Source organism: Melospiza georgiana, chromosome 10 (genome assembly GCF_028018845.1).
Source record: "Melospiza georgiana isolate bMelGeo1 chromosome 10, bMelGeo1.pri, whole genome shotgun sequence".
NCBI classification, from domain to species: domain Eukaryota; kingdom Metazoa; phylum Chordata; class Aves; order Passeriformes; family Passerellidae; genus Melospiza; species Melospiza georgiana.
The window spans coordinates 8,664,244-8,691,161 of record NC_080439.1 but is presented as its reverse complement, the minus strand read 5'-3'; the positions used below and the strand labels follow the sequence as shown (position 1 = coordinate 8,691,161).

Here is a 26,918-nt window from a genome sequence, read left to right as displayed (position 1 = left end):
TCTCTGCAGTGCGCGGGGGGGCGCGGGGCGAGGGGGGGCGGCGCCGCCATCTTGGGCGCGGGGCGGCGAGCGGCGGTGGCAGCGGCGGCTGCAGCGGCAGGTGAGGCGCTCCGCTCCCCGCCTGGCTGCGCGGCCCTCGTCCCTTCTCCGGGCGGCTTCCTGCGCTTGGGCTCGCTCTGCGGCCGCGCCCGGGCGGTGGCCGAGCTGCTGCGGGTGACGGCTCCCTGGGCGCTGGTTGGGGGTTGGGGTCTGCAGGCCCAGGGGCGGGGAGGCGGCTGCAGGGTGCGGTGTCCCCCGGCTGCCCTTGGGAGGGACGCGAGAGTGCCCGCGGGGCCGGGAGGGAGGGAGAGAAGCGGGGCCGCCGGGCGGGCTTTTCCTCCGCTTCCTCTGAGGGGATGCCGGGCGACCCCATCATTCCCTCGCACTTTGCTTGTGGCTCAGGGGGTTATTAACAGCTGTTAATTTGCTCTCTGGCTGGAATAGCTGTGTGGCAGCCCTGCGGTGCTGCACCGGCCAGGGTGGGGACAGGGTCGGGCTGTGTGTGGCACGGGAAGGCCGGCACCGATGCGTCAGGTCAGCCTGAGCAAAGGTTTTTTTTCAGTCGGATCGGGCTGGAACTTCACCGAAAATTATTTGTCCGTACTGCTGATCCAAACGTGAATTAGCTGGGTCATGGCTTGCACTCTGCTTCCTCCCCGGAAAACCTGCTGAGGCAGAGCGCAGCGCTGCTGATGCCCAACTGCTGCTTAGTCTGAGGCTCAAAGCAGGCTCCTGTCCAGCGGCTCTTCTGGATGCATTTCCACATCCATTCTTCCCAGGACTAGGTTTTTGGATTCAGTAAAACTGCAGGAAGCACAGCCTGTGTTTATCAGCCAGTGCAGGTGACTTTTCTCCCCACTGGGAAATGACTTGCTTTTCATCTAGTGTTCTCTCCATAAGCTGTGTGAGTGCACGATCTGTTTTCTGCTTGCTTTAGTATGACAGAGCTGCTATCAAGTTTTAGCCTCAGGCTGCCAAAATCTGAGCCTGGAACTTGCCCAGATAGGTGAGTCTGGACGGCTTCTGTGGCTTGGAAGTCTCAGTACTGCAGGCTTCTGACTGTACATGGGCTCATGGTGGTGTTTGGTTGGGCAATATTTACTTGAATGCTGTCAGAGCTGCAGCTACTGTTTTTTCCCGTAGTAAAAGCTCTGTGTGTCCCTGTGAGTCTTGCTTGGAGGGACAATCTCAAATCTGAAGAGATGCTGCCAAACTGTCTACTTCCATATTTTTCCTGTCAGAAGGGAGGCATCACTCCTCTTCTGTAGAAAATGCCATGTTAGTGACATCTAGTGACAAAGATACCTGGTGTTCTTTGGGCTGCAGAGTGGCCATGTTCCAGGGAGAGCATTGGGGTGTCTTTGAAGGGTATCATGGCCAGCTGCTTCCTCCTCCCAAAAGAGCCCAGTCCTGGCTTTTGGAGAATTGACTCTCGAGGCTGTGAAGAATTACATCCTGAGTTCTTTGAAAAACAGGGGACTGGACATGCATTCTTGTTTGATACAATCTCTTTTTTTTTTTTTTGGTGGAACAGCAGCAGTCACCAAACAAAACAGGCTTTATAAAGAAACTTCCTGTAACCCTAGTTAAACTTGCCTCATCCCTGCATCAAAAAGGTAAAGTCATGCCTGTCTTTCGCAGCTCAATATCTTGCACTGGTTTTCGAAGCTTATTCTACTGAAGACCATTAGAGTATTTAAAGGCTGTTGCTGGGGCCAACTGGAGGATGGCCTGTGGTGCCAAAAAATAATTGGTTTGTGAGGCAGAGTCTGCTTCTCTCCTTTAGTGAGTGACCTACTGAGTCAGAAGTTACTGGCAAGTCATGTATTATTTTGATCTTGGCAGGAGGTCGGCAGCTCAGCTGAAAGCTTGCAGGCAGAGGCACAGAATGTGAAATGCAGTTATCTGCTCTCCTGCAGGAGTAGTGAGAGAAAAGCTGACACATCAGGGCACCTAGACCATTAGTGGTCTGCAGAATACTCCACTCTGTGCCTCGAACCTCTTCTGTAGAAGATGCATAGGAAGCAAATCACTGTTCAGGCTTCTAGCTCAAGAGTGAAAAGCAAGTAGTTCAAACTGACTTTGGAAATGCTTTGGTAGAATGGGTAGAAGTAGAAAAAGGCATTGGGCTGTTCACATCAGGTTGGACTCAAAATATTCCTGAGAGATGTGTTAAATGCTGTACCTGTGATGCTTTACTGGAGTAAGGGAGCTTCTTGTGTTTCCCTGTGCCAGTATTTATCTCTTGTGACTCCTCGGAGTGGCTGCGTGCAGTATGGCACGCAGAGGGGGCTGTGGGAGGAGAGCCTGGTAAGAGAACGTGCTTCTCTTCCTGCCCACTGGTTATGGGGATTTATGGGATTGTGTTTAAAATAGGAACAGTTTCTCTGAAACTGATGGGTTTATCTCAGGAGCTCTTTAGCTCAGGGTATGCCCCTTAAGTAAATTATGCAGCCTGTCTTCCCCAGGATGAAGTGATTGCAGCTTGTTTGAAACCAAGTGCAGCCCGTGGCCTCCTGGAGAGTGGCTAATGCAGCCAGCTGAGCAAAGCTTAGGTGCTCAGATTAGCTGCTGGGGTAATGGCATTGTTTTGAGCCTCGAGTCTTGGGTTGATGATGGCTAGTGCTAGCTAAATGGATGGGTTTTCTCAACAACTTCAGTTTGCCAGAGCAGCCTGACTGATCCCTCTCCTGCTTCCACTGCTGTCACTTGTCCAAGATCATACTGATTTCTGGAATGCAGAAATGGCTGCAGTTGGTGATTTGCCTTCAGTACTTCTCCTGATTTCTTCCTGGATGAAAACTCAGCAGCTAATGTACCTTGAACTGCTTACTTAGATAAGCTCATTAATGCACAGAAGTCTTACTTACTGTTAAGTCAGAACCCAAACTGTCTTTTAATAGACTGCTAAAGGGGTTGGTTGTTTTACACCAGCTTATTCACTGACTTGTGATTGCTGTTTCCTGGATGTGCTCTGTAGATTACAGAAATCAGCATTCCTGTTTGCATTCAGGCTAAGTGATGTCTGTGCTGTAGGAAACTTTCAGCCCCTTAATGGGAGTGACAAAGTCCAAGTAGCTGAGTCTTGGGCTCACTACTGATCAACTTGTGTTTATTTGTACCCTGTACTGGATGAAGCTCATGGCTTGTCTCACAGTGGGGCTGTGGCCAGAAGGGCTCTGCAGCTTAGCAGCAGTCCTGGCACCTCATCCAGCCTTGGTCAGTGCTGGTTGAAGGCTTTATTTTCCACACCTGTAGGGCCAGACTCTTTTCTGGACAAGTAAAATCTTATCTCTGTGGTAAGAGTATCACCCACACAGCTGGCTTGGGAAAATACAGCTGATCCCAAAGCTGCCCCCTAAAATGAATGGACAGATGTGCTCACTGGTGATGCTGCTGGTGCTCATCAAATCCTGCACAGCTGGGGTGATAATGTGAAACTGTGGTTATGTTGTTACAGGCAGCCTAAGAACTGCTGCAGTCACATTGCTCCTGAGCAGTTATTCTTGAGCTGCTGTGTCACCACTGCACCTCTGGAGAGAGGACACAGAGGATTTGCTGAGTAGATGCCATGAGAGCAAACAGGCCTGGCTCAAGAGTTCCTCAGCTTTGGCCTGCACTGAACATAGAGAAGCTGGTGTGGAAGGATACAAAGAACTGTATTTGTACTTATCTTAGGCAGAAATACCAATATACACAAAAAAATTATGGTGACTCTGGTACAGTCAGGCTGTAGGTGCATTACATTACTAGTGACACATTTCTTTCAGACAATTCCTAATTCTTTTGGAGCTGGAGCAAGTACTTCTTGCCTTGCATGTGAAACTGGAATTACTGCAGCTATGTTCCTTTTACCACTGAAGAAAACTGACTAAAAATTCACTGTTCTTCCTAAGTGACAATTTTGAGCAGATCAGCTTGTTTGTTTTTACTTGTGCAAATAGAGCTACAAAAGGCAGAGAACTGTTTCAAGGTTTACAGTGTAGGTTGGTGCAGGGAATGGTTAATGGTCTGTGTGGTGTCATGTGAAAGACCTCAGGTTGTGGGACAAAGGTATTGGAGAAAATCACTCATTTGAATATCTGTGTATCTGGGATTTAGGCTACAATTCAGCTTAGTCTTTCCTAGGTTAATGAGCAAATGACTGATACTGCAGTTGTGTCTTATTGCTGGTATAATGCTCTGGCTTCTCAATTAGAGACACCATGGAAGGATGCCCTGAACAGAAACCACATTGGTACCAGCATTGGTACTGTGTGCTGTGTGGTTCTGAAAGAGTTGCTGCAGACAAACAGCTGCAGAGAGAATGAACTGTGCTGGTTAGTTGATTCCTTACGTGTGCCTTGTTTATTCCAGGAAAGTTCCATGCTGTGTGTTCATTTTTCTGCAGCTATTATAAATCAGAATTGATGAAGAGGAAATGGAAGAGGAAGGCTGGGCTCTGACATGCTGCAGGAGGGAGCTGCTGTGTCTCCACTTGATGAATGCAGGTTTAGTGCCTCGTCTCACTAGGTAGCTCCCAGTGCAGCCACTTGTTGCACCCCACAATATGTGAAGCTGACAGGTCTAGGTCCAGTCCAGCAACAGGATCCTGCTGCCTGAGCTGGTGCTCCTGGCTTCACCCATGCATTCCATGGGTGGCACACTGAAAGGATGAAGTCTGACTTTTGGAGAGCCACCTGTTTTTAGATCAGACCTGATAAACAGAGCATTTTCCATCTCTGATGGAATCAGTGGACAAAAGCAGTTTTTCAGACACCGTGCTTTATTATGTCTTTATCTTTCTCTTGACTCTTTTAGTCATGGTCTGCAGCTTACCTGCTGCAGACTGACTTTGGGGGCCTCCAGCATCTCCTGGTTGTTTGAGAGAGGGGTGGTTATTGCACATCCCCTGCCCAGTGGGAGCACTGAGATAGGATTTGAGGCAAGTATGTGTGATTCTTAGGAAAGTGCATGTTATCATGTCAGTCATTGTAGGCCCAGCTAATCCTGCTGCTTTTCTCTTATGTAACTACTGAAATGCATTAAAATCTTTATCCCAGCCTTTGTTTTTATACATGTACTTTTTTTTTTTTTTTTTTTTTTTGCAATTGGTGGTGTCTGAATGCTGTAACTTTGCCACAATTGCTCTAAAGGTATATTTTAATGCTCTCATCTTCACTTGAGTAAAAAAGCATTCTGAAAAGTCATTTCCATGTAATCTTAACTCCTGGTGGGTTTATAACCATATATATAAGTGGGTCTGTCTGTGATGTTCTTTACTTTCCTTTTCTGTTTATGGGTTGAAATGGAAGTATTTAGGAATGTGAGCACTTGGCAGGAGGGTAGGAAGCCTACTGGCCTTAGGTATTTGTGGGAGCTGCATTCAGATGTTACATCTACCCTGGTAGCTGCTTGAAGAATGCAGAATGTCTTGGGAGAGGGCTGTTGTTCCTAAATTAAGGTGATTAGTCACCAACTGGTGTGAATTCAGCATACATGTGGATTATCCCTGTACCTTAACTAGAATAAATCCATCCACACTGTAAGTAGAAAACAGGGCTGTAGCTACCAGTGTGGAGCAGGTTGCCATATGTTCAAACTAGTGAAACAGAAGGAGTGGAGCTGGAAAGCCCTGAAAATGCAGCTGATGGATCATTAACCCAAAGGTTTCAGCTAGTCATCTTGGATTCCAGGCACTTTGTGGTAAACAGTTGAAGAAATGGTGGGCTTTGCCCTTAAGCTGTGTCTGCCAGTGAGATATTAGGCTGAGGAAACTCAAAAGCTCCCTAGGAAAGGCTGGCTGGAGAGGAGCAGAATGAGTCACTGAAAGCTGATTGAGCAATGCTTTCTGAGTCATGTTGCTAATGCACAGGGAGCAGATGAACCCATCTCCTGTGCTGGAGTTTTTATTCTGAGGCCTTCTGATTCCAGCAGCCATGAGTCACACTGAATGTCAGTCTCAAATTAATTTCAACCCTGTTCCCTGCAGTTCTTAACCACTGCAAGAACTAGGATCTTTAACTTCCACAGCTGATCTGTAAAGAAAACTATTAATTATTTTAAAATATGTGGAAGATTGTGCTGTGTCTGAACTGTACCACTAAAATCCTCATTCTAGTTGGAATATAACCTTGAAATACTTGAAAGGAGTATCTGTGAAACTTGAAACACAAAGGAGGATCAAAACAAAGCAGGCTTATTTTCACTGCAGCCCCTTCAAGAAGAGGCATTGTCATCTTGAAGAGCCATTCTTCTTGCTGAGCTTTAAGCAAATTTCTTTTGCATTCTGCCCTTTGTATAGCTTTCTGCTCTGTTCATAGATCTCTGGGCTACTTACTCCACCTCTTGAGTTTCCAGCTGTGTGGACATGCTTCCATTAGCTGATGGAAATAATTCTGTGTGGAGAGGGAGTGTAGTCATTCTGATCTTGTGTCTTGGAGGGGTGTAATGCAAGCTGTGAACAAAAGACTGGAACGTTGTCCATGTTTCCTGAACTCCCATCATGGGCAAGCTTGGTGGAGGCTGAGAGCAGCCCAGCACCAAACTGAACTTGCTGGGGGTTGTGTTGATGCCGTTGTGGTGCCTGGAACTCTTCAAGATGCTGAACTGCAGAAGTTGAGCAGACCAAGGGCAATCTGATTATAAATAATTGTGTTAAATGCCTTGCATAGTTGAGACCTCCTTGTTCTCTGATGCTATTAGAGAGGAGTGCAGCTGGAGGTTTGTACTGCTTGTGTCCTTCAGCTCCTGCAAAGAACTGATTGCTGGCTGGTGCAGTTGGGTAGGTCATCTAAAACCCTTTCCTTACAGTCACCATTTTTAGCCCATGTGACTTTGTTGGTACCTGGAAACACTTTACCAATTGTCTGACACGTATCATTAGATAAATTGTACTTAAATGTGAATTCAGGTTTCATTTTTAGAGCTGTAGAATTGCGGGTTCTTTCAGACTTGAGATGAATCCTAACTCATTGGAGACATTCTGCTGCTACATGGGGAATAATGCTCGTGCATGTCTCAGTATGGGTGGCTGCCCTTTTAAAACAACCTGTCAGAATGATCCTGATCCTGTGGCCAAATCCATAGTAGTGGGGGAAAGTACAAGCTCAGGTGTTAACCAGGGCCTCACATAGCAGCCCCTTTCTGACTTTGAGCAAGTTCATTATCAAGTTGTTTTGCCAGTGTTGTACACCAAGCACACATTAGCTGGTTGGTGGCAGATCTCTGCAGGCTTCTGGTTTGTACCATACAAGAATTGGCAAGAAGAGCACTCCTGGCCAGTAGTCATGGCAGTGGGATGTGTGTAGATATGAGGGTAATCAGAGTAGATCAAAGTAGACCAGAGAGGTGCAGATGGGAGTACAGAATGGCACCCTAAATCCAAGATACCCAATTGTACAACAGTGCATACAGGAGGTGTGTAGATGAAGTAACAACGGCAATTCTGGCTTCTCCTGTACCTCTGAATATGAACCAATGTAGCTCTTAAATGTGCCAGTGAAGGTGGAACCAGGAGCTGACTTTACATGGGTGGTCTGAAGCTTGAACTCATCTCCTGGGATATTTTGTATAAGGAAGAAGCCTAGCATTTAATTTCATTGATGAAGAATTTTTGAAGACTAAAAGCCTTTGAATCATAAAGTATCTTCTTCATCAAACATGCTTTTACTAACATGTAAGGTGAGGAAGCAGTTGACTCTGCTGCCTTGTACTGTGATACAACTAAAAATACTCTTTTTTTTTGCCTGTAATTTCAGCAAAGCTGTTACAGAATGTGTTCTAAACTAACATGAGAAAGCGTGGCATCATTATTTCAGACAACATTTAAAGTTTGTAGATCTTCCTTAGAGAAGGCTTTTAATTTCCCATGCAAAGCTTCATCAGCAATCTTCTACATGTTTTATAGTAATGCAGTAAATACTCAAATCAAGGCTTTTTCAAAATTGATTGGCTTGTCATGCTGGCAGAGGGCTTTGTCTTGTTTATGCTGCATGTCTGATCCTGTTGCTTATCAAAGCAGACATTTCCTTTGTACTAAAAATAGCAAAACAAATAACTTAAGCAGCATTAAAACCCAGAGGGAGATTATTTTTTTTTAAGACTAGGATGTGCTTTCTAGGATTCTTCTGGAAAGGGTTTGTAGGATTCTTATGATCCAGCTTTGACCAGTTGCATAAGCTTCCAGGAAGCTGCTCTATACAATGCAAGTCTTAAAAAGAATGTAAGAACTCTTCATCTTTGATTGCAGTAGTCTGTATCTGAATGTGGAAGCCAGCACTGTAGAATTCTGAAAACACATGCTTGTTTCTTATCTGGAGTGAAAAAACTAGTAAATAGGAAAGAATTTTCGGGAGTGGGCAACAAGTTGCTTTCACTGTCACAATGTTTCTCATTTTTTTCAATGTTTGACCACTGTGAATGACCTTGCAAATGTTAAATGTTTCAGCTTCTGCCTGTCTTGTTGGGCAACTGGGTTCAATTCTCCATGTGTTGGATTTCAGCCCTGCATGTTACCTCCCTGTGCCTTTTCATGCCTGTTAGAGCTGTGTGTGCTTTGTATAAGTAGTTGTGAGTCTGTGGTACAGCCACTTCCTTTAGTCTGAGAAATTGGGGTTGTTTGGTTGACCAGTGGAGTTGTCTTCTGCTGTGGGGGTGCTGACATTGCTGCCCCTACAGTTTATAGCCTTGGTCACAAAACTGAGCAGCCACAAAAGGCTTTTCCCACTCTACATGGGAATCTTGGAGCTGCCTATGTTTTAATAGATTTGGTTACAGAGCCTTAGAAGTAAATTAGTACTTGTATCCCAAAGTTATAAAGTGTTATGGTGGGGAATAGAAGAAAAACATATTTGGAAAGCTTTTCTGTGCTAATTGGAGTCTCAGACGTGAAAATATGTTGGTGACAGTGCCACAAGAAGCCACTAAAAAGTGGTAGAAGGCAGCCCATTAGTAACCAGAGATACTTGACCAGAATAAAAGCCAGAAAGCTTACTACTGAGCTTTGGGAAAACTGCTTGTTTCTTTCTATTTTGACTTAACTAACTTTTGTGCTCTTTTTTTCTATTAATAAGCAGAAGCACCCATCTGGAAGCTGAAGACCTGTAGCAGAGAAGTATGAATAGTGTTATTCTTTGAGGATTCACTAGATGTAGCTAAAACTGTTGGTGTAAAGGCTTAGGAAATTTCAAGTTTTTCTTTTGTCTTGCTGAAATTAAAAGTAGTGGCTGCACTGTAAACCTTGGTTTAGCATAGAACTCACATCTGCAGTACTTTCTTCAGATGGCCAGTTACTGTAGCTTATTGGGTGTAACTTCTAGAGGATACATTACTTTTGATAATCCAGAAGTCCTTTAGTCCCTCTGATGTGTGCATTGTTTTTGTATTCTCTTTTTTCCCTGACATTTGAAGTGGTCCCAGGCTGGGTCACTTCAACTTTGTCATTGCAGTGTTCCTGAGCAGGCACATATCGGTTCTCTGCCAGCATCTGTCTCTAGGTTGGCCTCTCCCTATCCTGTTCAGCCAGCCCATACTAGTGGGTGTAGGCTAACCCACCCAAGGAGCAGTATGGAGATGGTTGTTATCTAATGCTCTGCAGTGCCCAGGCTAAGCAGTTCTGTGGGATCACCCCAAGGCCTGCCCTGTCAGGGTTGCACTTCTCTTCTTGGGACTGAGCCAACCAAGCAGGGTGTTATGACTTTGACCTAAGTGAATAGGACTGCATAAGACTCCAGGAATGGGGTCTGGTGAAGCAGCTGTATATTTTAAAATGTCTTCTCTATCAATAATATCTAATGTCTTTGGAGAGAGCTTTGTACCTTCCTCCAAAGCAATCTTCCTTTGAATCAAGAGAAAATTAGCAGTTTAGGAGGGCATCTTCTAAGGGACTATCTCCCCTTTCAAATGGATCACAATTGTGACCACTCCAGTGGTACCTTGTAGCCAATGGCTCTCAGTTTGAATTCTGAAGTGTGACTTGATATGGCTGCTAGGGATTATCAAAGGCTCTTACTCTGATGTGCAAAAACTATGTAAAAGTGGTAATAAACAGAGGTGTATTTGCTGCTAGGAACCCTGTGTCATGTGATGATAGGCTTGGTGACATGTCAGACATTTGTGTGAACCTCATGTAAAAAGACTTAGGAATTGTGTATGATTTGTATCTCAGTCTTTAGGGAGATAGACACTTTATAGGAAAGTAAGGGGTCTTTGATTTTCTTGTAGTTCCAGGCCTGTGTTTTTTCTCACATTCAAGAGGTATGTTTTGGATACTTGTCCTTGCGGCTTAATCTGTCCGTGCTGATTTTTGGAATGAGAAGTAAGGCAGCTTCTATTTCAGTGCCAACTTTAAGCTTTAGTCCTGGCTACAGATTGTTTCTGTACAGCCTACTTAAATATGCTCTTTTCTGCTTCAGGTATTAAGCAACATGGGAAGTGAAGACTAAAGTTCCATCATGATCGGAGGCTTGTTCATCTATAATCACAAAGGAGAGGTTTTAATCTCTCGCGTCTACCGGGATGACATCGGGTAAGTGCTTCTGTTGCATCCCCAGTTTTTGCATTTTTGTCTCATTTTGGTGCAGTAAACAATCCAGAGCTGCTTTGTTCTGCATTAGCTGTGCATGCATGTGAGACTGCAACTCAACTTGCTGCTCTAGGCTTAGCTTAGAATAAAGAAGTTTAAGCCCTGGTCACCTACAGTGAAGGATGGCCTGCAGCCAAACCTGGGACTATATTTTGGATGGTGGGGATCTGGCCATTATTCCAAATGCTTCAGCAGCATGGACTGCCACTGTGGGAGCCTACCTCACTGTAATTGCTAAAACTTTACAGGAGCAGTAATGTGAGAACTGTCTGCCACACACTATAGCCAGGGTTCTGAATTAGTTACAGGCCCTGATGTCTAACGTCAAGTACAGACGTGTAGGAGACTGTGGTCTTGGAAAGTTTTATCTGCAAGCAGTCTCATGGCTGTACTGCTACAGCTGGCTTTCTGTCCCCCAGCTTTGTATGGCAGCCTAGTATGAAAAGCTTACATTCATTGGGTAGTTAAAGTTGTGGGAAGCCTTGAAAACCTTCAGTAGATTGTAGGTGTCTTGTTGCACTTTTCTGAACTGTTATGATGCTCACTTAGACTGGATCTGTGCAACCCTTAGGCTGCTAGTTTCCAGGAGACATCTTACTAAAAATACAGTGCCTTGTAGGCAGTGGATAGTGCTGTAGGGAACTGTAAGTGATGGTGCTGCTTGAGCTGAAAACCTTAAATTCAAGGGATTTGTGCACAACAGTGCTCTTTCTAGTGTGTTTTCATAGTGTCAGGCATTAGGTGGAAGTTAGTAATTAAGTTGGCAGAGTTAAGACAGAGCTAACAGAGGCAGAGCTGTGGTAGCTGCTAATTCAGAGTTCAGTGTGAGAGAGCCTTCAGGCCAATTTAGGAAAAAGTAGTTTGTACCAGGTCTCCACAATGACTAGTGGTAGGATGTGCTGCAAAATAACTTGTTCTCATAAATTACAAAAAACAGTCAAGCCAGTCTGCCTTCAGATTGCTCTGGTCTGAAGAGTATGTCCCTTCTGGTTATGGATTGTCTAGTGGAGGTTAAAAGTTGAGGTAGAACTAGTGGCTAGTCAAGGCTTGTACTGTTTCATCGAGGGAGTAATCAACACAGTGTCTGTAATGAGGCTTCACCTAATGAGCTTTTCAGTCTCTTGCCTTGTTCTAGGTTAGCTAAGGTGAAGTAGCTGTTCTAAGGTTGACTGAGTTATTCCAGGACTTCCATACATAGCTGAGCCAAGGAAGCATTGTATTTCTCAAGCAGAAAGCCAGTGGCTGTGGTGCTTTGCCTCTTTTCTACTGTACAAACTCTTAACCAGTCTTCAGTATTTGTTAGCTGAAGCCCTTCAGAGCAACTCATATGACTTTGTAGAGCTGGTATCACAGTGGCTGAGCCAAGCCAGTCTGGATTATAGGTAACTTTGGTGAATATTTCAGATGGGGGCTAGAGTCACTTTCACTGCTGTTTCTGGCAAAAATATTTTGTTGTTTGCAAACTTGAAACACGTACAAGATTGTTCTCAAACTGATGTTTATTCAAGAAGGTCTCTTGATTTAAATGGCATTATGGCTGTGGAGATGCAAACTAGGGAGCAAAGTAGGTATTTTTAATATGATCTTCTACTGCTTTTTATCTTGGCTCATTTCTCTTACAGAGTGAGTGCCTTATGTTCAGTACGTGATAAAGTACTTCCTGCTGGCTGGCCAGACAAAGCTAGAAAATGGGATTTCCTGCCTGATCCTATCTTAACTTTTTCATTTGGAAGAGTGCCAAAATATTCCAGTGTTTTCTCTAGTACTTAAGGAGCTGGTGTTCCTTTCAGTGAAATCATCCATTCAGTTCTTGTGAAAGTGTCAGTCTTGTGATTTAGGTGGAGCTGGTGTTGGCTTTTGACAGAGCTTGCTCCCTAGGTGCTGGATTTTTTTCTCAAACAGGCCTTCAGTTTGGACTTTTTTTAAACATGTAGCCTTACACAAAAAGTTTTTATGAAATGACTATGTCTCATCTTGTGTAATCAAGAAACTGAGAGTCTTTCCATTTCCTAGTCTGAACATTAGCATTAATGCCAGATCTGTTTAAAATTTTTAATATTCTAACCCTCAGTGGGAGGTAAGGAAAGGAATAGCTATGATACTGTAGCTTGTACTCAACTTTATAGGAATTCTGTCTCTAATCACACAGCTGAATGATGAACTTCTAGCATACCATACAGTGCTTAGATCCTAAGCAGTAGGTCTGAAGTGCTGAGGGCTGAACCCACCCTGCTTGTTGGGAGGTAATTGAATAGGAAAAGAGCAAAACTGCTCCCTGTCTTCATGAGTGATTGACCCATAGGACTCCTTAGTCTTGGCCATTGCCTTTGGCATTCTGAAGCCTCATTTTCTGAGCTGGGAGATAAAGGTCATCTGTGGTTATGAGAACATCTCCCCTTGCAGTTTAAGGGCCTTAAGCACATGGCTCAGATATAATGACCAGAGTGACAAACAACGAGGATATCCTTCTTATGACTTTGTTAAAGGCAGAAGTACCACTAAACTTGAACTTTCTTTGCTTGCAACTTAGAATGGCTTTGGTGCATGTAGCGCATCTGTCCATACAGCAGCTAGCTGCATGTATAAGCAGCCTTATTAAAAAAAAAAAAAAAAAAAGGCAAAACACCATGCATATGATTCAGGACACCATGGAGGGTTCTGCTGTAATTTTTGAGTGCCGTGTTCTTCAGTGACTTAGTCGTTGGGGAACCTACCTGCATTTAAGAATGCAGCTCTGTAATAAAACTTCAGCTATTTGAAACGGGGCAGCTTACATGACAAACTGCATGCACTTTAAATGTAATAGATATTTGGTTTCTGAGCTTCTAATACATCATGTCAGCTTCGTGGCTCTTGATCCTTAAGGAAAAAGTGCAAGCTGGATAGAGCAGTGTCTGAATCTGCAGGATGTGCCCTATCTCTCCAGATGTGCTCCAGCTCTATCAAACTTGCTGTATTTCCTGTTGGCTGGACCAAACCAGAAAGCATCGACCCAAACACCTTCAAATGAGAAGCACTCTCACAGAAATTCCCACCCAGACTTGTAGCCCTGTCCTGAGGCAGACTGGGAAGAAGATGCTTGATACTCTGCAGTCCCCAGGTGATGCCTCTGACTGAGGCTTTGGGGTTTTTCCACACCAAGGCCTGCTACCTCTATTAGCAGAGCAGACTGGGTATCACTGTTGTGATACAGGTGCAGTTCACCTGGACTAAATGCCCAGTTATCCCTAAAGTTCAGCCAAACACAAATCTGTCCATGCTGACAGCCTGACCATGGCATGTCAGTGTTGTACCTTGTGAGGGCTTCGTTGCTGCTGTAGCTTGTTACTGTCCATCCAATACTACCTTGGCCTTCTGTGCCAAGGAGCAGGGGGAGGGGGTGCTGTTTGGTCTCTTCTTATCTCTTTGGATTCATTGTGCCTTGTGTGTGTGTTTCTAACCCTTTCTCTTGTTGCTGTCACTCCTCCTTTCTCCGCTGGCGCCATTTCTGTCCATCCCATCTCATTGGCTGCTGTAGCAATAGGTAAGAGACGCGTGGTAGGCCACGACTGGCACTGCACAGTGGGCACCTGGTGTGCTAGCAAAGCCTCCCTGACCTGAGGCTTCTCCTCTAGTGTGCACCAGTCTGGTGACTGCTTCTGGTGCTACTTTTAGCGGGTTAGAACCTGAGGCTGGGAGGGCTAATGCTCCAGAACAAGCTGAACTTTCTTTGCAAGGCTTACTGGAGGGGAGGATTTGGGTTTTAGCTATTATTTTATAGTAGATTAAGTTACTTTCTTATGGGAAAACTAAAGTAGAAATGAAATATTAATTTAACTCCAGCTTGCAAACTTTCTGGAGCAATAAAACCTGAGAAGTATTTAAAAGCCAGAATTATGCTTATGGGGGAGCGTGTTTACTGATGAAACTTCTACATATGTCCCCAGACCTTCAAGGAGCAAACACCTGCTGTGGTAGCATATGTTCCTTGGAATATCCTTTGTTTTCTAACTTGGAACTGTGTGTTGGATTGTTGACAAGCCTCAGTGCCTACAAGCATTTGTATGCCTGTATCCTTGCTTGCAAGGATGATTTTACTGTCTGCTCTCAAACGTGTTTCTGCGTAATCAGTACCATGGCCTTGATGCTGCAGTCAAACCCCCTGTTCTACAGAGTGCCTGAGAGTATGAGTAATAAAGCACGACTAAATGAGTCTTGGCTTTGTGTGTAGACTGTTGCTTGAAGTTTTGGTCTTGTCATATAAAGCACTTGGGCTTCCTTCCTGTATTCTCAGGATTGGTGGACTTAATTTGGGAAGTTTATTCTGACTTGTAGTTACAGGATAAGGAGACCATTGTGCAAGAGCTGGCATCCAGAATGTCACTTGGACTCCTTGTGTGTAACAAGGAGGGCTTTTTCCCCTGTTGCCAGTGTATAGACAGTTTGGATCAAAGAGGGCAGCACCTATGGGCAGCTTGCACAGCAGTTTTTCAGCACTGGGGCAGGACCCTTGACTGTAAATGGTCCTGGACCATGCAGTACTGCTGACATGTTGCACTCTGGGGACTCTGAGTCTGGGTGCAAGACCCCTGTTCTGAAACAGAGCAGTCTTGAGGTGACACGTAATGGGAAATCAAAGGGTGATTCTAATCCTCCTGCTGCTTTGAGCCTGACATCCAAGGTGTGTGAGTTATGGAGGTGAGCTGGATCTGAGAACTGAAGCTCCCTTCTGGCGTGTTCCTGGGCACTGACATCTCTTGGGTGGCCCAGGCAAATTTTGCTGGTTTTCCCTTGGTTGTATGTCTGGGAGCAGCTGCCATTGACACGTATCTTGGGAGATTACAGATTGCTTTGGGGCAAGAGTGTGAAGGCGTGGGCATGCATAATAGACAATAATTAGGTGTTTGGTCAAAACTGGACTCTCTGAGCCATGTGTTGCTAATGTGTTTGTTTCCTGCTATGACAATCAATTGAGAGTGCTGTCCAAATTAATTGAAGGGAAGGTTTCTTTGCCATTTTACTCCAGATAGAGGTTTGCTTCTCCTTCTGACTACATTTACACTGTAGTCCAAACCTCCCCAGAGACCAGTAACTCTCTGTCTCCTTGAACTTGTGCAGAGTTTAGTGGCTAACTCTGCTCAGAGCCTTCACTTGCTGTCCTAGAGACATCCCCAGGCACCCTCCGTAGGTGAGCTGGGTGTGTGTAGTTCAGTGTGTGACCGTAGTGGCCGAAGCAGAGCTGTGCAGCCAGCTGGTGTCACATTTGCTGTGCTGACTCGTCTGTGGTGGTGCTTTCGCAGGCGCAATGCCGTGGACGCCTTCCGCGTCAATGTCATCCACGCGCGGCAGCAGGTGCGCTCGCCCGTCACCAACATCGCCCGCACCAGCTTCTTCCATGTCAAGCGCTCCAACATCTGGCTGGCTGCTGTCACCAAGCAGAATGTCAATGCTGCCATGGTATTCGAGTTTCTTTACAAGATGTGCGACGTGATGACTGCCTACTTCGGGAAGATCAGTGAGGAGAACATAAAGAACAACTTTGTGCTGATCTATGAGCTGCTGGATGGTGAGATGTTTCCCTTATATGCTGTGGCCTCTTGCATTGGTCATTCTGAAATCCTTAGCTTAGTATGATGTAGTAATAATCCTTGAAGTATTTTTAACATGTGTGACAGAGTTCAAAATTACTTGTTTGGCTTTTTAATGCCACCTGTACTGCAAATGTGAGTGTCCAAGTCCATAGCCGTGTGCGGATTCCCTTCCCTGAAATAGTGGGAGCTGTGCACTTGTATGACTGAGACAATTGGTGCTGGAGCTCTGAGGGGATCCTGTGTAGATGTCAGGCTTTCCTTACCCCGAGGTATATCAAGAGGACTGTCAGTAGCACCTCTAAGGCCAGCTGGTGCCCAGGTGGCTCTAGCAGTGTATGGAAGCAGCCACCCTAGGCTTAAGTTGATTGTCCCTAGTAAGTTGCCTTTTGGCTCAATTCTGAACAGAAGGAAGTCAATAAAACACAATGTGCTCTCTCCCAGCCCTACCTCCCCCACTGATACAGCTCCAAATTTCACCACAGATTAATAATAGTGTCCCTTCAGCTGCTTGTGATATCAGCCTGCTTGTGGAGGTTGCCCTTGAGCTGCCCCTGTTTCACATATCATGAGGACTTTGTGTTAGTTATGTTTCAATTTGTTTTCCAGACAATGCACCGTACGTGTGTGTCCTGGGATTCTTAACCAAGGGTCACAGTGACTGATGTTTTCCCTGTTCCCTCAGGGCACATCAAGAGACTGCCTGTTCTCTGCTTTGGTCAGTCACTGCTGCCTCCTTGCAGGCACAGTGAGATCAAACCTGCCAGTGTGGTGGTGCTCAGTATCATGTTAGTGGTCTTCTTTCCCCTCTAAATCTCTTGTGGGTTGTTCCCTTTCTCTTTGAGGGAAGTAGGTGTGTACTGTTCCTTGTGTGTAGTTAATATCTGTTTCCCTCCTACACTCGTCCTGCAGTGCCACTACTCAGCTGTTGTTTTAGGTTTTATTACATCTTCATAAGAACAAAACTTGGAGGAAAAAAAGCTGCAAAGATAAAACTGCTGTCGTGTTTTAAAAACTCTCTATTGTCCCTTGGATGTTTTTGGAAAAACTCTTCAGTGTGCCCTGTGCAGATAGCTAGGTTAGTTGATATTTAGTCCTGAGGTCTGGTTGTGTTTAAAAACTGGCAAATTCATCACTTACACAGCTTTCCATCACCCCTTATCTCCAAAGTATTGCTCCAGGAGCTCAGTGTAGCAAAAATTATTCATTCCCTTGGTAAAGAATGCTGCAGCAACTTACCCAGAAATTCAATGTGTAAGCAGTATCTGGGCACTGATTGCCTCTCTCCTTATAGTAGCAGTTAGCCTAGTTCATGTGTTTATTCCTTGTAGCTCTGAACTAACCTTTTACCCTTCTGTAGAAATCCTGGACTTTGGCTATCCTCAGAACTCTGAAACAGGGGCCCTGAAGACTTTCATCACTCAACAAGGCATCAAGAGTCAGGTAATCAGAGGAATTTGGGGTACAGCTCTGGTCTGCTGGTTAATTTTTACTAAACCTGTTCAAGAGAGAATGGGCTTAATTACCATCTAACCATTTGACCCCTATGGGAGGAAGGTGCCTGAATAGGTTGTATCTCAGTGGCACATTGTTCTAGGTGTCCCTGCACTATGCTACCTCATGTTCCCTGGCACATGATAAGATGCAGGAGGAAGAGCCCAGAGCTAGGATAGTGTCAGTCCCTTGCATGTAAATATGGTTGCTGGCTTCAGGCTCTGCTCTGTGTCAGCTTCTGAGAGAATAAACAAATCTACCTTGCTGAACCAGAAGTAGCTTTTTTGCATGTGAATCTCACTGAGCAAGTCTGTTCTCCACCAGAGCTGTCAGGATTTCATGCCTGCCTTATAATGAAGTATTCTTCAGCCTCGTGAATCTTGCTGTGAAGTCAGGAAGCTCATGTTGCTCTGTCTCTGCCTGTAACATCCTGGCAGGTCAGCGTCAGTACAGCCTGAGCGTTCTTAGGTTAGAGATGAGAATCTCTGCTGTGCTTTTTGCATAGTGTTAACCCTTGCAACATAGTTTGCATAGAGTTAGAAGATAAGGGATGTGTTGGGAAAAAGGTGGTTAGTTGGACTGGTTTGGGGAATGTGTTTAAACTAGTTCTAATCCTACAGTACAGCCCTCAAAACTAGGCTTCCTGTCTCATGAGCTCATGCTTAACCTCTGAATTCAAAGGAAACTCATAGTCTGTTTCTCATGTCCCCAAGGAATCTTGTCCACCTTGTCCATCTGACACAGCTGTGCAAGTCAATAATAAGGACTCAGCCTTAAAGTTAGTCCTTTCCCCTGCACAGCAATGAGTCAGGAAAAAAAAGCTGGGAGTCCATAGTGAGGCAGTCTGTGGCAGAGTAAAGCTTCAGCCTTAGCTACAAACAGAAGCAAAGGGCAAACAAAAGCCTGCAAAGAGACTGTTCTTGTTTAGGTTAGCAGAGGTCAGTCTCTGGAGGCTCTGTTTCAACTCAGTTCATCAGCTCTGATTTCCTGAGAATTCCTTTTTAAACTTTTAATCTAGTAGCAAGACTAACTGCATTTCAAGAGGAGGTGAGAGAGAGAAGCTGCCCCTGAGCAACATATTTCCCGCTAGAACAGCAAACTGTTTTGCAACCCGGCCAGATGTGATTGCATCCGGTCTCAGTCCCCATCACGAGTCCCAGTGTAAATCTCTGGCCTTCTGCAGTCTGACAGTTTGGGCAGTCAGCACTGAAGATAGCTGAATCAGCTCCTGTTCCTAGGAAAACTCAAAGCTAACCAACTCCCACACTTCCTTCCCTTGCTCTTTTTTTTTGCTTTCGTTGGTTTTAACAAACTTCTGTGCTTGTTTGTGTGCAAACCACTGTCGCAGTGTCATGCTTAATTCAACAGCAGATTTAGTCCTTTCCTTACAAGGAGGAGTATGGCTTTCAGCTTTACACAATAAGCAGTTCTTCTGCTCAGTATTGGCATTTTGTGCAGCCCAGTTCAAAAACCAGAATTAATCTACTGCAGGCACAGGATGGCAAGGGCACCAGTTGAAACAGTACTTGGCATGTTTCCTTATCTGCTCTTTACTCTGGTACTTCTAGCCTTCAGCCCCTCATTGACTTAGAGCCAGTTCACACAGGTACCCAGGACCAAAATCTGGTCTGAATCATCTGGCCTATCATCTGTGTTTCCTATCTTCACGTAGTTCCTGGTGATGCTTTCCTTGGGCTTGTGTCCTGAGGAATTTAAGGAGCAAAATCCACTCATGGCAGACTTTCCAAACTCAACTTTTTGACTTTGTTCTCTATGAAAGATTGGAAATGAAACTTCAAACCCAGGTGTCTTCAGTGCCTCTCTTAGAGAATACTCATGCTGCTGGGTGGTCTCAACTTCAGCAGCTGCTTCCAGATCTGTCTGGTCACTTTACAGAGTAATTGTCAGGTCAGGGTAGTGGTGCTGTTGCAGGAGATGAGAATGTCATCACATGATCAGTGTCCCTTTGGAAGACAGAGCTCTGGGTATTAAATCTATGTATAATTCTAAAGCCTGAACAAAGCATTGAACAAGAGAGTGCTTTTTTTGTGGGACAGACAAGAGAGGTACTTTGTATACTGTATTGAGCGCTTGCCTAGGCAGTTCTCAGGGGAATATAAAACTCTGTCTCTTAGATAATGAGACAGTGCCTGTGCTTGCTCAGGAACTGACCCTGTCTGTGGCAAGAGCGTGTGTGAAGCTGAGATCATGTACTGCCACCCTGTGGGCCTACTGCAGGGCTGCTGTGGGAGAACCCACTTGTGTCTTGGGCCATTGTTGTGTGGAAGAGCAGAATTAACAAGGATACCACTTTATCCAGGACCCAAAGTGCCTGTTATTTCCCATATTCAAGGCATATGTGACGTGGTAGACATCCAGGATTTGCATTAGGAACACCAGCATGAGTCTGTTCCTAAGAGAAACATTATTTGGAGTGGTATTTTGCCTGTCTCTCCCTCTGCTCCACCTTGCATTGGGATTGTCAATAATGGGCCAAGTCTGAAAATTAATTTCACTGCTTGGAGTGCTGGGTTTCCTGCAGAGAGCTAAAGGTCAAAACCCCTCATCTTGTTTGTGCTAATTAGCTCTCTAATTAACAAAGAGCTGACCTGCTTTTTTCCTGTCCTCAGGTAGCCTTAAGCCTAATCTGCCTCTTTCTCCCTTCCTCCCTTCTCTTGTTATTGACCTGCTTGCCTGTTAACCCTGTCTACACTGCACTTGCCACTATACACCTCCTTCTTGGCTTTCTGCGTGTGACTGGACCCCACCTCTAGCATCAGGTAGGAAATCTCTCTGTGCCTCTCAGCACAGCCCTTGGGACTCTGGAGGCTTAGAGCCTGGGTGCTGTTAGATGCATTTTGGGTTTGTGTTGGTATGTAACTTTTATGACTGCAGTTATTAAGAAACAGGCCTTGGGGATTAGCTCTCCTGTGGCCTTGGGGTTTCATGTTGGGTAAGGGTGTGAACTGCTACATCAATCCATGTTAAACTTCTCTGCTTAGTTTGGATTGATGTGACAGTCTGAGATATTTGAATGCCGTTGGTGAAGCCCATGCCTCTCTGCTCTAAGAGTTAGCCTAAAATCATGTGAGGTGTCACAGCACCCGTATCTAAGTGACAAAAACTTTTATGTGTAGTAAATGGCAAGTGTTTGCTCTTAGATTCAGAGCAAGGTTCCTTAGTCTTTGAGTTTATTTATGTCTAAGATGTCATTTCTTCTCTTCAGACCAAGGAAGAGCAGTCCCAGATCACCAGCCAGGTGACTGGACAGATTGGATGGAGACGTGAAGGAATCAAATACCGTCGCAATGAACTCTTTCTTGATGTGCTGGAGAGTGTGAATCTCTTAATGTCCCCACAGGGTAAGTAGGTGGTGTTGAGCTGGCATCCTTCTCCTGCTCAGGGTTTGTGAGTGGTGACTCTTGTAAGTGTTCTGAACTGTGGTCTTCTCTAACCAGGTCAGGTTTTGAGTGCCCATGTCTCTGGCAGAGTGGTGATGAAGAGTTACCTGAGTGGAATGCCAGAATGCAAGTTTGGCATGAATGACAAGATTGTCATTGAAAAACAGGGCAAAGGGACTGCGGATGAAACGGGGAAAAGGTAAGAGGCTTGGACCTGGTGACCACTTGCCACCAGGGACTCTTATGAAAGGGCAGCCCTTAATAGCTTTTCTGATCTGACACACTAAAAGCTGGGGTTTTTTCTTCCCTTCAGATGGTACTTTGGGTAGATCAGTTGTCATGCAAGCTACCATCCTGAGGGCCTCAATACAGAGGGCGTCTCTTCAGCTCTATAAGTGTTAAGATTCAAACATAGTTTTAAGTGTAGACTGAAAACACTTCCCAAGATGGATTGTCCTGTAATCTGTATCTCTAGCAGTTTTGCTCAGTGCTCTTTATCATAAAAGCAGTAGCAGTGCTCCCAAGAAATAGTTAAAGAATCCCTCTGCCTGCTTTACCTGGACTGTTCCCACAAAGTAGAACAGCAGCAGGAGGGAAGCCCCTCCTGCTGATTACAGATGATCAGTGGTTGTGTGAGTAGGAGGCACATCCTTTCTGAGAGCCCAGCTATCTTCCCTCCCAGCTGCACCTCAGTCAGTACCCACATTGAAGCTGAAAACAGCTCTTAACCCCTTCTCCAGCTTTCCTGCTTGGGGTGAAGAGATAAAAGCAACGGGACTGCCACTTTTGTCTCACTAACCATTTGCAACTCATCTGTATTTCTCTTGGTTGTCTTTTTTTTTTTTTTTTTGCTGACCCCCAGTGAATTGGGAAGGTAGATAATCTGCTTCAGCTTTGTGTGCACTCTGCTCTCCCTCTGTCTCTTGCTTTGTGTGACTTGTGCATGTAACTTGGATCTCAGACACTTTCCATGATGGTTCCTGTAAATGGAGCTGAGCTGCTATTTGCCTTTTCTCTTAGAACCAAGCCAAGAGCTATCACTTCACTGTCACCTTTAAGCCATCTTTTCTGTAACTGAATTGAGCTAGTAAAATGGATGAGCCTGAGATGGCTGAGGATTTACTGTAGTGAAAATATCAACTGCACAGTGAGGATTTACTCTAGTGAAAATATCAACTGCACAGGCCTTGAAGAGTCAGTACACTGTCCCAAAGCTCCTGTGCCAACTGCCTTTGCCAGTAAATATGGTAGTTTTTTAAGTTACAGAAGTCAGATGAGCAAGGATGCTTGGTAGGTGGTTCTGTAATTATCCAGTGGGCATCTCCAGCTTGGAGACATTACTCTCCAGAAGGATTTAGATATGAGGTGACCAAAAGGGACAGCTGCTATCAGTTGCTTTTTGGGATCTAGCTTCTGGCAAGGCCAACCCTGAGTAATGCTGCCTGAGACCTGGAGCAATCCTAGGCAGAGGCTTTCTCAACTGTTTTGCAAAGAAATAGAAATCAGTTGACTAAGATTGGTTGTCATCTGGGCAGCAGATTAGGAAATACTAACTCCTCCTTTTGAAGCACAAACCAGACCACTGGTGGTTGTGTAACTAGACAGCCAGTCAGCCTGGGGTCAGTCTGCTTCCCCTTGGTGTAGGGAGTGGTGGTTCCTAAGAGAGCTAAACCTGCTGTAGTTCTCACACTATCTTGGCATATTGGCATGGTTGTCCTGTTGCTTCCAGCAACTGAGGCAGCCTAGATACCATAGTGATACACTGCTGCACCTTCTCTACACTGCTGCCTCTTCTGTTGCTGCTGCCTTCTGGTCCCTCTCAGTAGCTAAGGGGTTTTGGCTGGCCTAGGACCTGTATTTTCAGGAATTAATACCTGGCACAAGTTCAGTGCTGGCAGGTTAGGCTGGTGCACGTACATGGACAGGTGGTAGCTCTTCAGATTTTTAGGAGAGATACAGACTTGTATGTCACAATGTCATGGTTTTGGTGATTTGGTTCAGAATCAAACCACCTGCTGGCAGTGTGGAAATGAACAGCTGTGAAGAGATTTCTGAGCAGGAAGACTCTGAACCTGGCATTTCCTGGCTGTGTGGCAGTGGGATAGCTTTGTGGACAGGAAAGAGTTTTCTCTCCTTTGAACTGTGCTGTGGGAAGACTTGGGCTGGCAGAGTTGCCTCTGCAGTACTGAGTGCTGCTGGCAGGCAGACCCAAGCATTGTTGTGCTGGCTATGACAGAAGGGTGCTCTTCTAAGCTCTCTCCTCTTTGGGGAGAGGAGGGAGAAAATTCTTTCAAACAAGCTTCCTGAAATCTGATTTTTGTGGTGGTGAAACAAGGAAAGTCTGAGCCAAGAGGCTGCTGTCCCCTAATCTCTCCCTGCCTCCCCATTTCCTGGACACCTGCGATGGCAACATGCTCTGTAGAGTAGTTTCTGCCTGGACAGATTTTGACTGCACCAAAATACCAGAGCTGCAGCTTGTGCTTCTCTAACTGTGTTTTGTGTTTTCAGCGGCAAACAGTCAATTGCCATTGATGACTGCACTTTCCACCAGTGTGTGAGGCTCAGCAAGTTTGATTCTGAGAGGAGCATCAGCTTCATTCCACCAGATGGAGAATTTGAGCTCATGAGGTACTGTGGGTGGAGGGTGAACAGGCTGGTGTTGGCATCTGCTTGCTGCTACAGCTGTGTTGCTGCTCCCAGGCAGACTTGCAGCCCTTTGAGCCCTTAAGAAATACACACCACCCCCTTTTCAGAGTGGAATCTGTAGGGTGTCCCACGAATCCATGTGTTAGAAATGTGGAAGCCCAGCTGTGTTTAGTTTTCTTTGCCATAACCATGGTGTGGATTGGGTTTTCTTGTTTTTGAGCTTCTTGTATCTGTTGTTTTTAGTGTTTAACACTGGTGTCCTTGAACAAGACTGTTGGCGGGAACCAGATACAAAACTTGAGACACAAGAAACCATTGCTGCCCTACAGCAATACAGATCTTAACTGCTGTTTCCTTCTGGCATGTTTCCCTTTCTGGCTGATGTTTCCAAGCTGTTTGGCATATTCAGAGGCTATCTCTTTAGGAGGGTGATACAGAGTTAACTCCTCCTCAGAGTTCACTGTAGTTTCCATCCCTGCAGATACCGAACCACGAAGGACATTATCCTCCCCTTCCGTGTGATCCCACTGGTGCGGGAGGTGGGCCGGACCAAGCTGGAAGTGAAGGTGGTGATCAAATCAAATTTCAAACCTTCCTTGCTGGCCCAGAAGATAGAGGTAAGAGGAAAAAAAAACAACTGTGGTATCTTGTGCCTGGAAGTCATGCCTCTAGTTTATGTCCACTGCTGTAGAGTTCTCACAGATGAGTCTTCAAGCTTGAACAGGGCTAAAAATGTGAACTCATTTATCTCTTTTGATGTGTGGTGCTGCTGTTTTGTGGGACTGAGGTGCTGTAGAGAGGTGGAAGCTCTTGTCATTTGCACAGCTGCCTTGGTAGGGGCCTCATTCTATCCCTGCAGCAATTGTTCACTTAATTCCTCAGCCACTGTGAAAATTTCATGTTCTTCTGTCTGCATGATCTGATGGTATGTCAGACAGGCAGCAGGCTGTGAGCTGTGTAAGACAGGCTAGGGGTGGCTTTGCAGCTTAGTCCCCATCTGAGAAGGCTTACTGCTGCAAGGCTGGGCTGTCCAGAGCCTGCTACAATGCCTGGCATCCTTCCTGAGCTCATCTTCCCAACATTACCCAGGATTCCTGCAGCATGGCAATTTCTGCCCTGTTCCTTACTGACTTTGTGTATTATGGAACTGTGAACGTGTACTTCAAAGCAAGAAACTGGAGAGCTAGCCTAGGATGCCTTGTGATGGCTGATGTTCTCTGGGCCCTGAGCTGGGAGAGAGAAGGCCCAAGGGGTGCAGGACAGACTGCCCAGAGTGCCCAGGCTGCAATGTCCTTGCCCTGCTTACCAGACTGTGCCTTCCAGGTCCGGATCCCAACGCCCCTGAATACCAGTGGAGTGCAAGTCATCTGCATGAAAGGGAAGGCAAAGTACAAGGCCAGTGAGAATGCCATTGTTTGGAAGTAAGTGAGCATGTTGGGGCTGGCCTGCTTGGACAGGCCTCTGGGAGGCAGGGTCTGTTCAGTGCTCCTGTCTGCCCTGAGATTATGTAGTGATGGGGAGCATAAACCCTGGCACCTTCTGATTTCTGAGCTTTCTCCAATAGGATAAAACGTATGGCTGGAATGAAGGAATCCCAGATCAGCGCGGAGATTGAACTGCTGCCCACCAACGACAAGAAGAAGTGGGCTCGGCCTCCCATCTCCATGAACTTTGAGGTGAGTACCTGTCTGCCTTTCAGGATGCACCCAACCTTGGAGAAGCTTTGTCACTCCCTCTTGGGAGTTTGAGCGTCGCCTGTGACAAGCTGCCAGGTGAGGTCAGCCAGATGGTAGAGCTAATGGAAGAAAATTGTCCTTAGAGCCACAGGAGTCTGGCACCGTGCCTGCAGGGAGCAGGGAAGGGAACAGTGGCTCTTGATGCGTTTCTAGATGCGTTGCCCAGGGGTCCTCTGGCGTTTGTGTACAGAGAGTATCTTATCCCCATTCCAATGCTCTCTGTTGCCTTTCCCTCTCTCAATAGGTCCCATTTGCACCCTCTGGGCTGAAGGTGCGCTACCTGAAAGTCTTTGAGCCAAAGCTGAACTACAGTGACCACGATGTGATAAAATGGGTGAGGTACATCGGCAGGAGTGGGATCTATGAGACCAGATGCTAGCCCCAGCAGGCTAGCAGGCTCCCTCTTCTCCAAGCCATGCTCTGCCTCTCCTCAGTCTTCAGCTACATTCAGAGATGTCTGCCTGGCCCCTCGATGCAGATTGAAAGACCCTGTGGCTCACCCCGGGAGTGGACTCGCCTGCCTGTGTTCAGTTACCACCCACGCTGCAGATGAAGTTCAGAACCCAGTCGTGTGCAGGGTGCAGTCAGCTCCTGCTCCCCGTCCCAGGGTGGGCAAGGGCTAGTCTAACTCCCATCTTCTTGTGATCTTTCTAGGGAACGTCCACCATTAAACTCCTCTTCTGTTGGTGTCTCACTACTTGCATCATATCCTAGTATTTTTGAAGTTCTTGTGCATATGTACTCGTAGAATAGACCTAAACATAGACTGGACAAATCTGAGTTGAAGTTACCCTGGCTTCTGTACTAGCTATTGCTGTTGTGGTAGATGTTGCTGGCCAGTCTGAGATGTCTGGGGTGGTGAGTTTGTTGGGCCCCCACCAAGGAAGATGGTAGGCTCACCACATCTCACCACCACCTTATTTCTTGCAAAGTTGTCAGTATAGAGTCCTGCTGTGGGAAGGTTTGTGACCAAAAAGGATGATGAGGGTTTAGGCTCTTGCTGGTGTGTATGTGGGTGGCACAGCATTTCAGGTCCTTGGAGCATTTACCCCTACCCACTGCTGGCTCGAGCCAGTCTGTCCTTTCCAAACAAATTGGAGACGTGGCCCCACTGTCCCAGGGAGTGTGGGCCAGCTGAGCTCTGTCAGGATGTGAACAGGGTCTGTTCTTGGGGAATCTCAAATGCAGTTGGCAGTAAGAGCACCCTGACCCAGCCTGCCCTCCACACTTCTATCAAATGCTTCTGGGCCATAGGAATGCTGCTGCAACCCACAATCCTGCTTCTGGTAGTGTGGTCTCCATTTTGTACACTTTGTGATTTGTCCAGCTCTGAATCTAATAAAGTATGTAGAATGGAGAAGGCTGCCTGCGCTGCTCTTTGGGACTGGTGCTGCACGAGCCTGGCCTGTGCCCTGGGCCTGTGCCACAATGTCTGGGGGCTTGCTTGTGCTGCTTCCCAGCCCTGGGCTGC

General features: G+C 45.9%; 1 protein-coding gene across 1 annotated transcript; it reads left to right on the top strand.

Moving 5' to 3' along the window:
- The first annotated feature begins 21 nt into the window (after positions 1–21).
- AP2M1 (adaptor related protein complex 2 subunit mu 1) lies at positions 22–26,807 on the top strand. The gene is made up of 11 exons (XM_058031599.1): positions 22–100; positions 10,434–10,546; positions 15,883–16,148; positions 17,531–17,613; positions 20,891–21,026; positions 21,123–21,264; positions 23,574–23,693; positions 24,193–24,328; positions 25,035–25,132; positions 25,276–25,387; positions 25,692–26,807. Exons 2-11 carry the CDS (start codon positions 10,473–10,475, stop codon positions 25,824–25,826), a joined length of 1,302 nt encoding a protein of 433 aa, XP_057887582.1. The 5' UTR covers positions 22–100; positions 10,434–10,472; the 3' UTR covers positions 25,827–26,807.
- The last annotated feature ends 111 nt before the right edge of the window (positions 26,808–26,918 follow it).

Bases quoted from the DNA above. Each gene is read 5' to 3' on its own strand.
- AP2M1 (XM_058031599.1), top strand. From the start codon at position 10,473: ATGATCGGAGGCTTGTTCATCTATAATCACAAAGGAGAGGTTTTAATC. The intron at 16,149-17,530 runs GTGAGATGTTTC...ACCCTTCTGTAG, and splicing joins GATCTATGAGCTGCTGGATG to AAATCCTGGACTTTGGCTAT. The intron at 17,614-20,890 runs GTAATCAGAGGA...TCTTCTCTTCAG, and splicing joins AACAAGGCATCAAGAGTCAG to ACCAAGGAAGAGCAGTCCCA.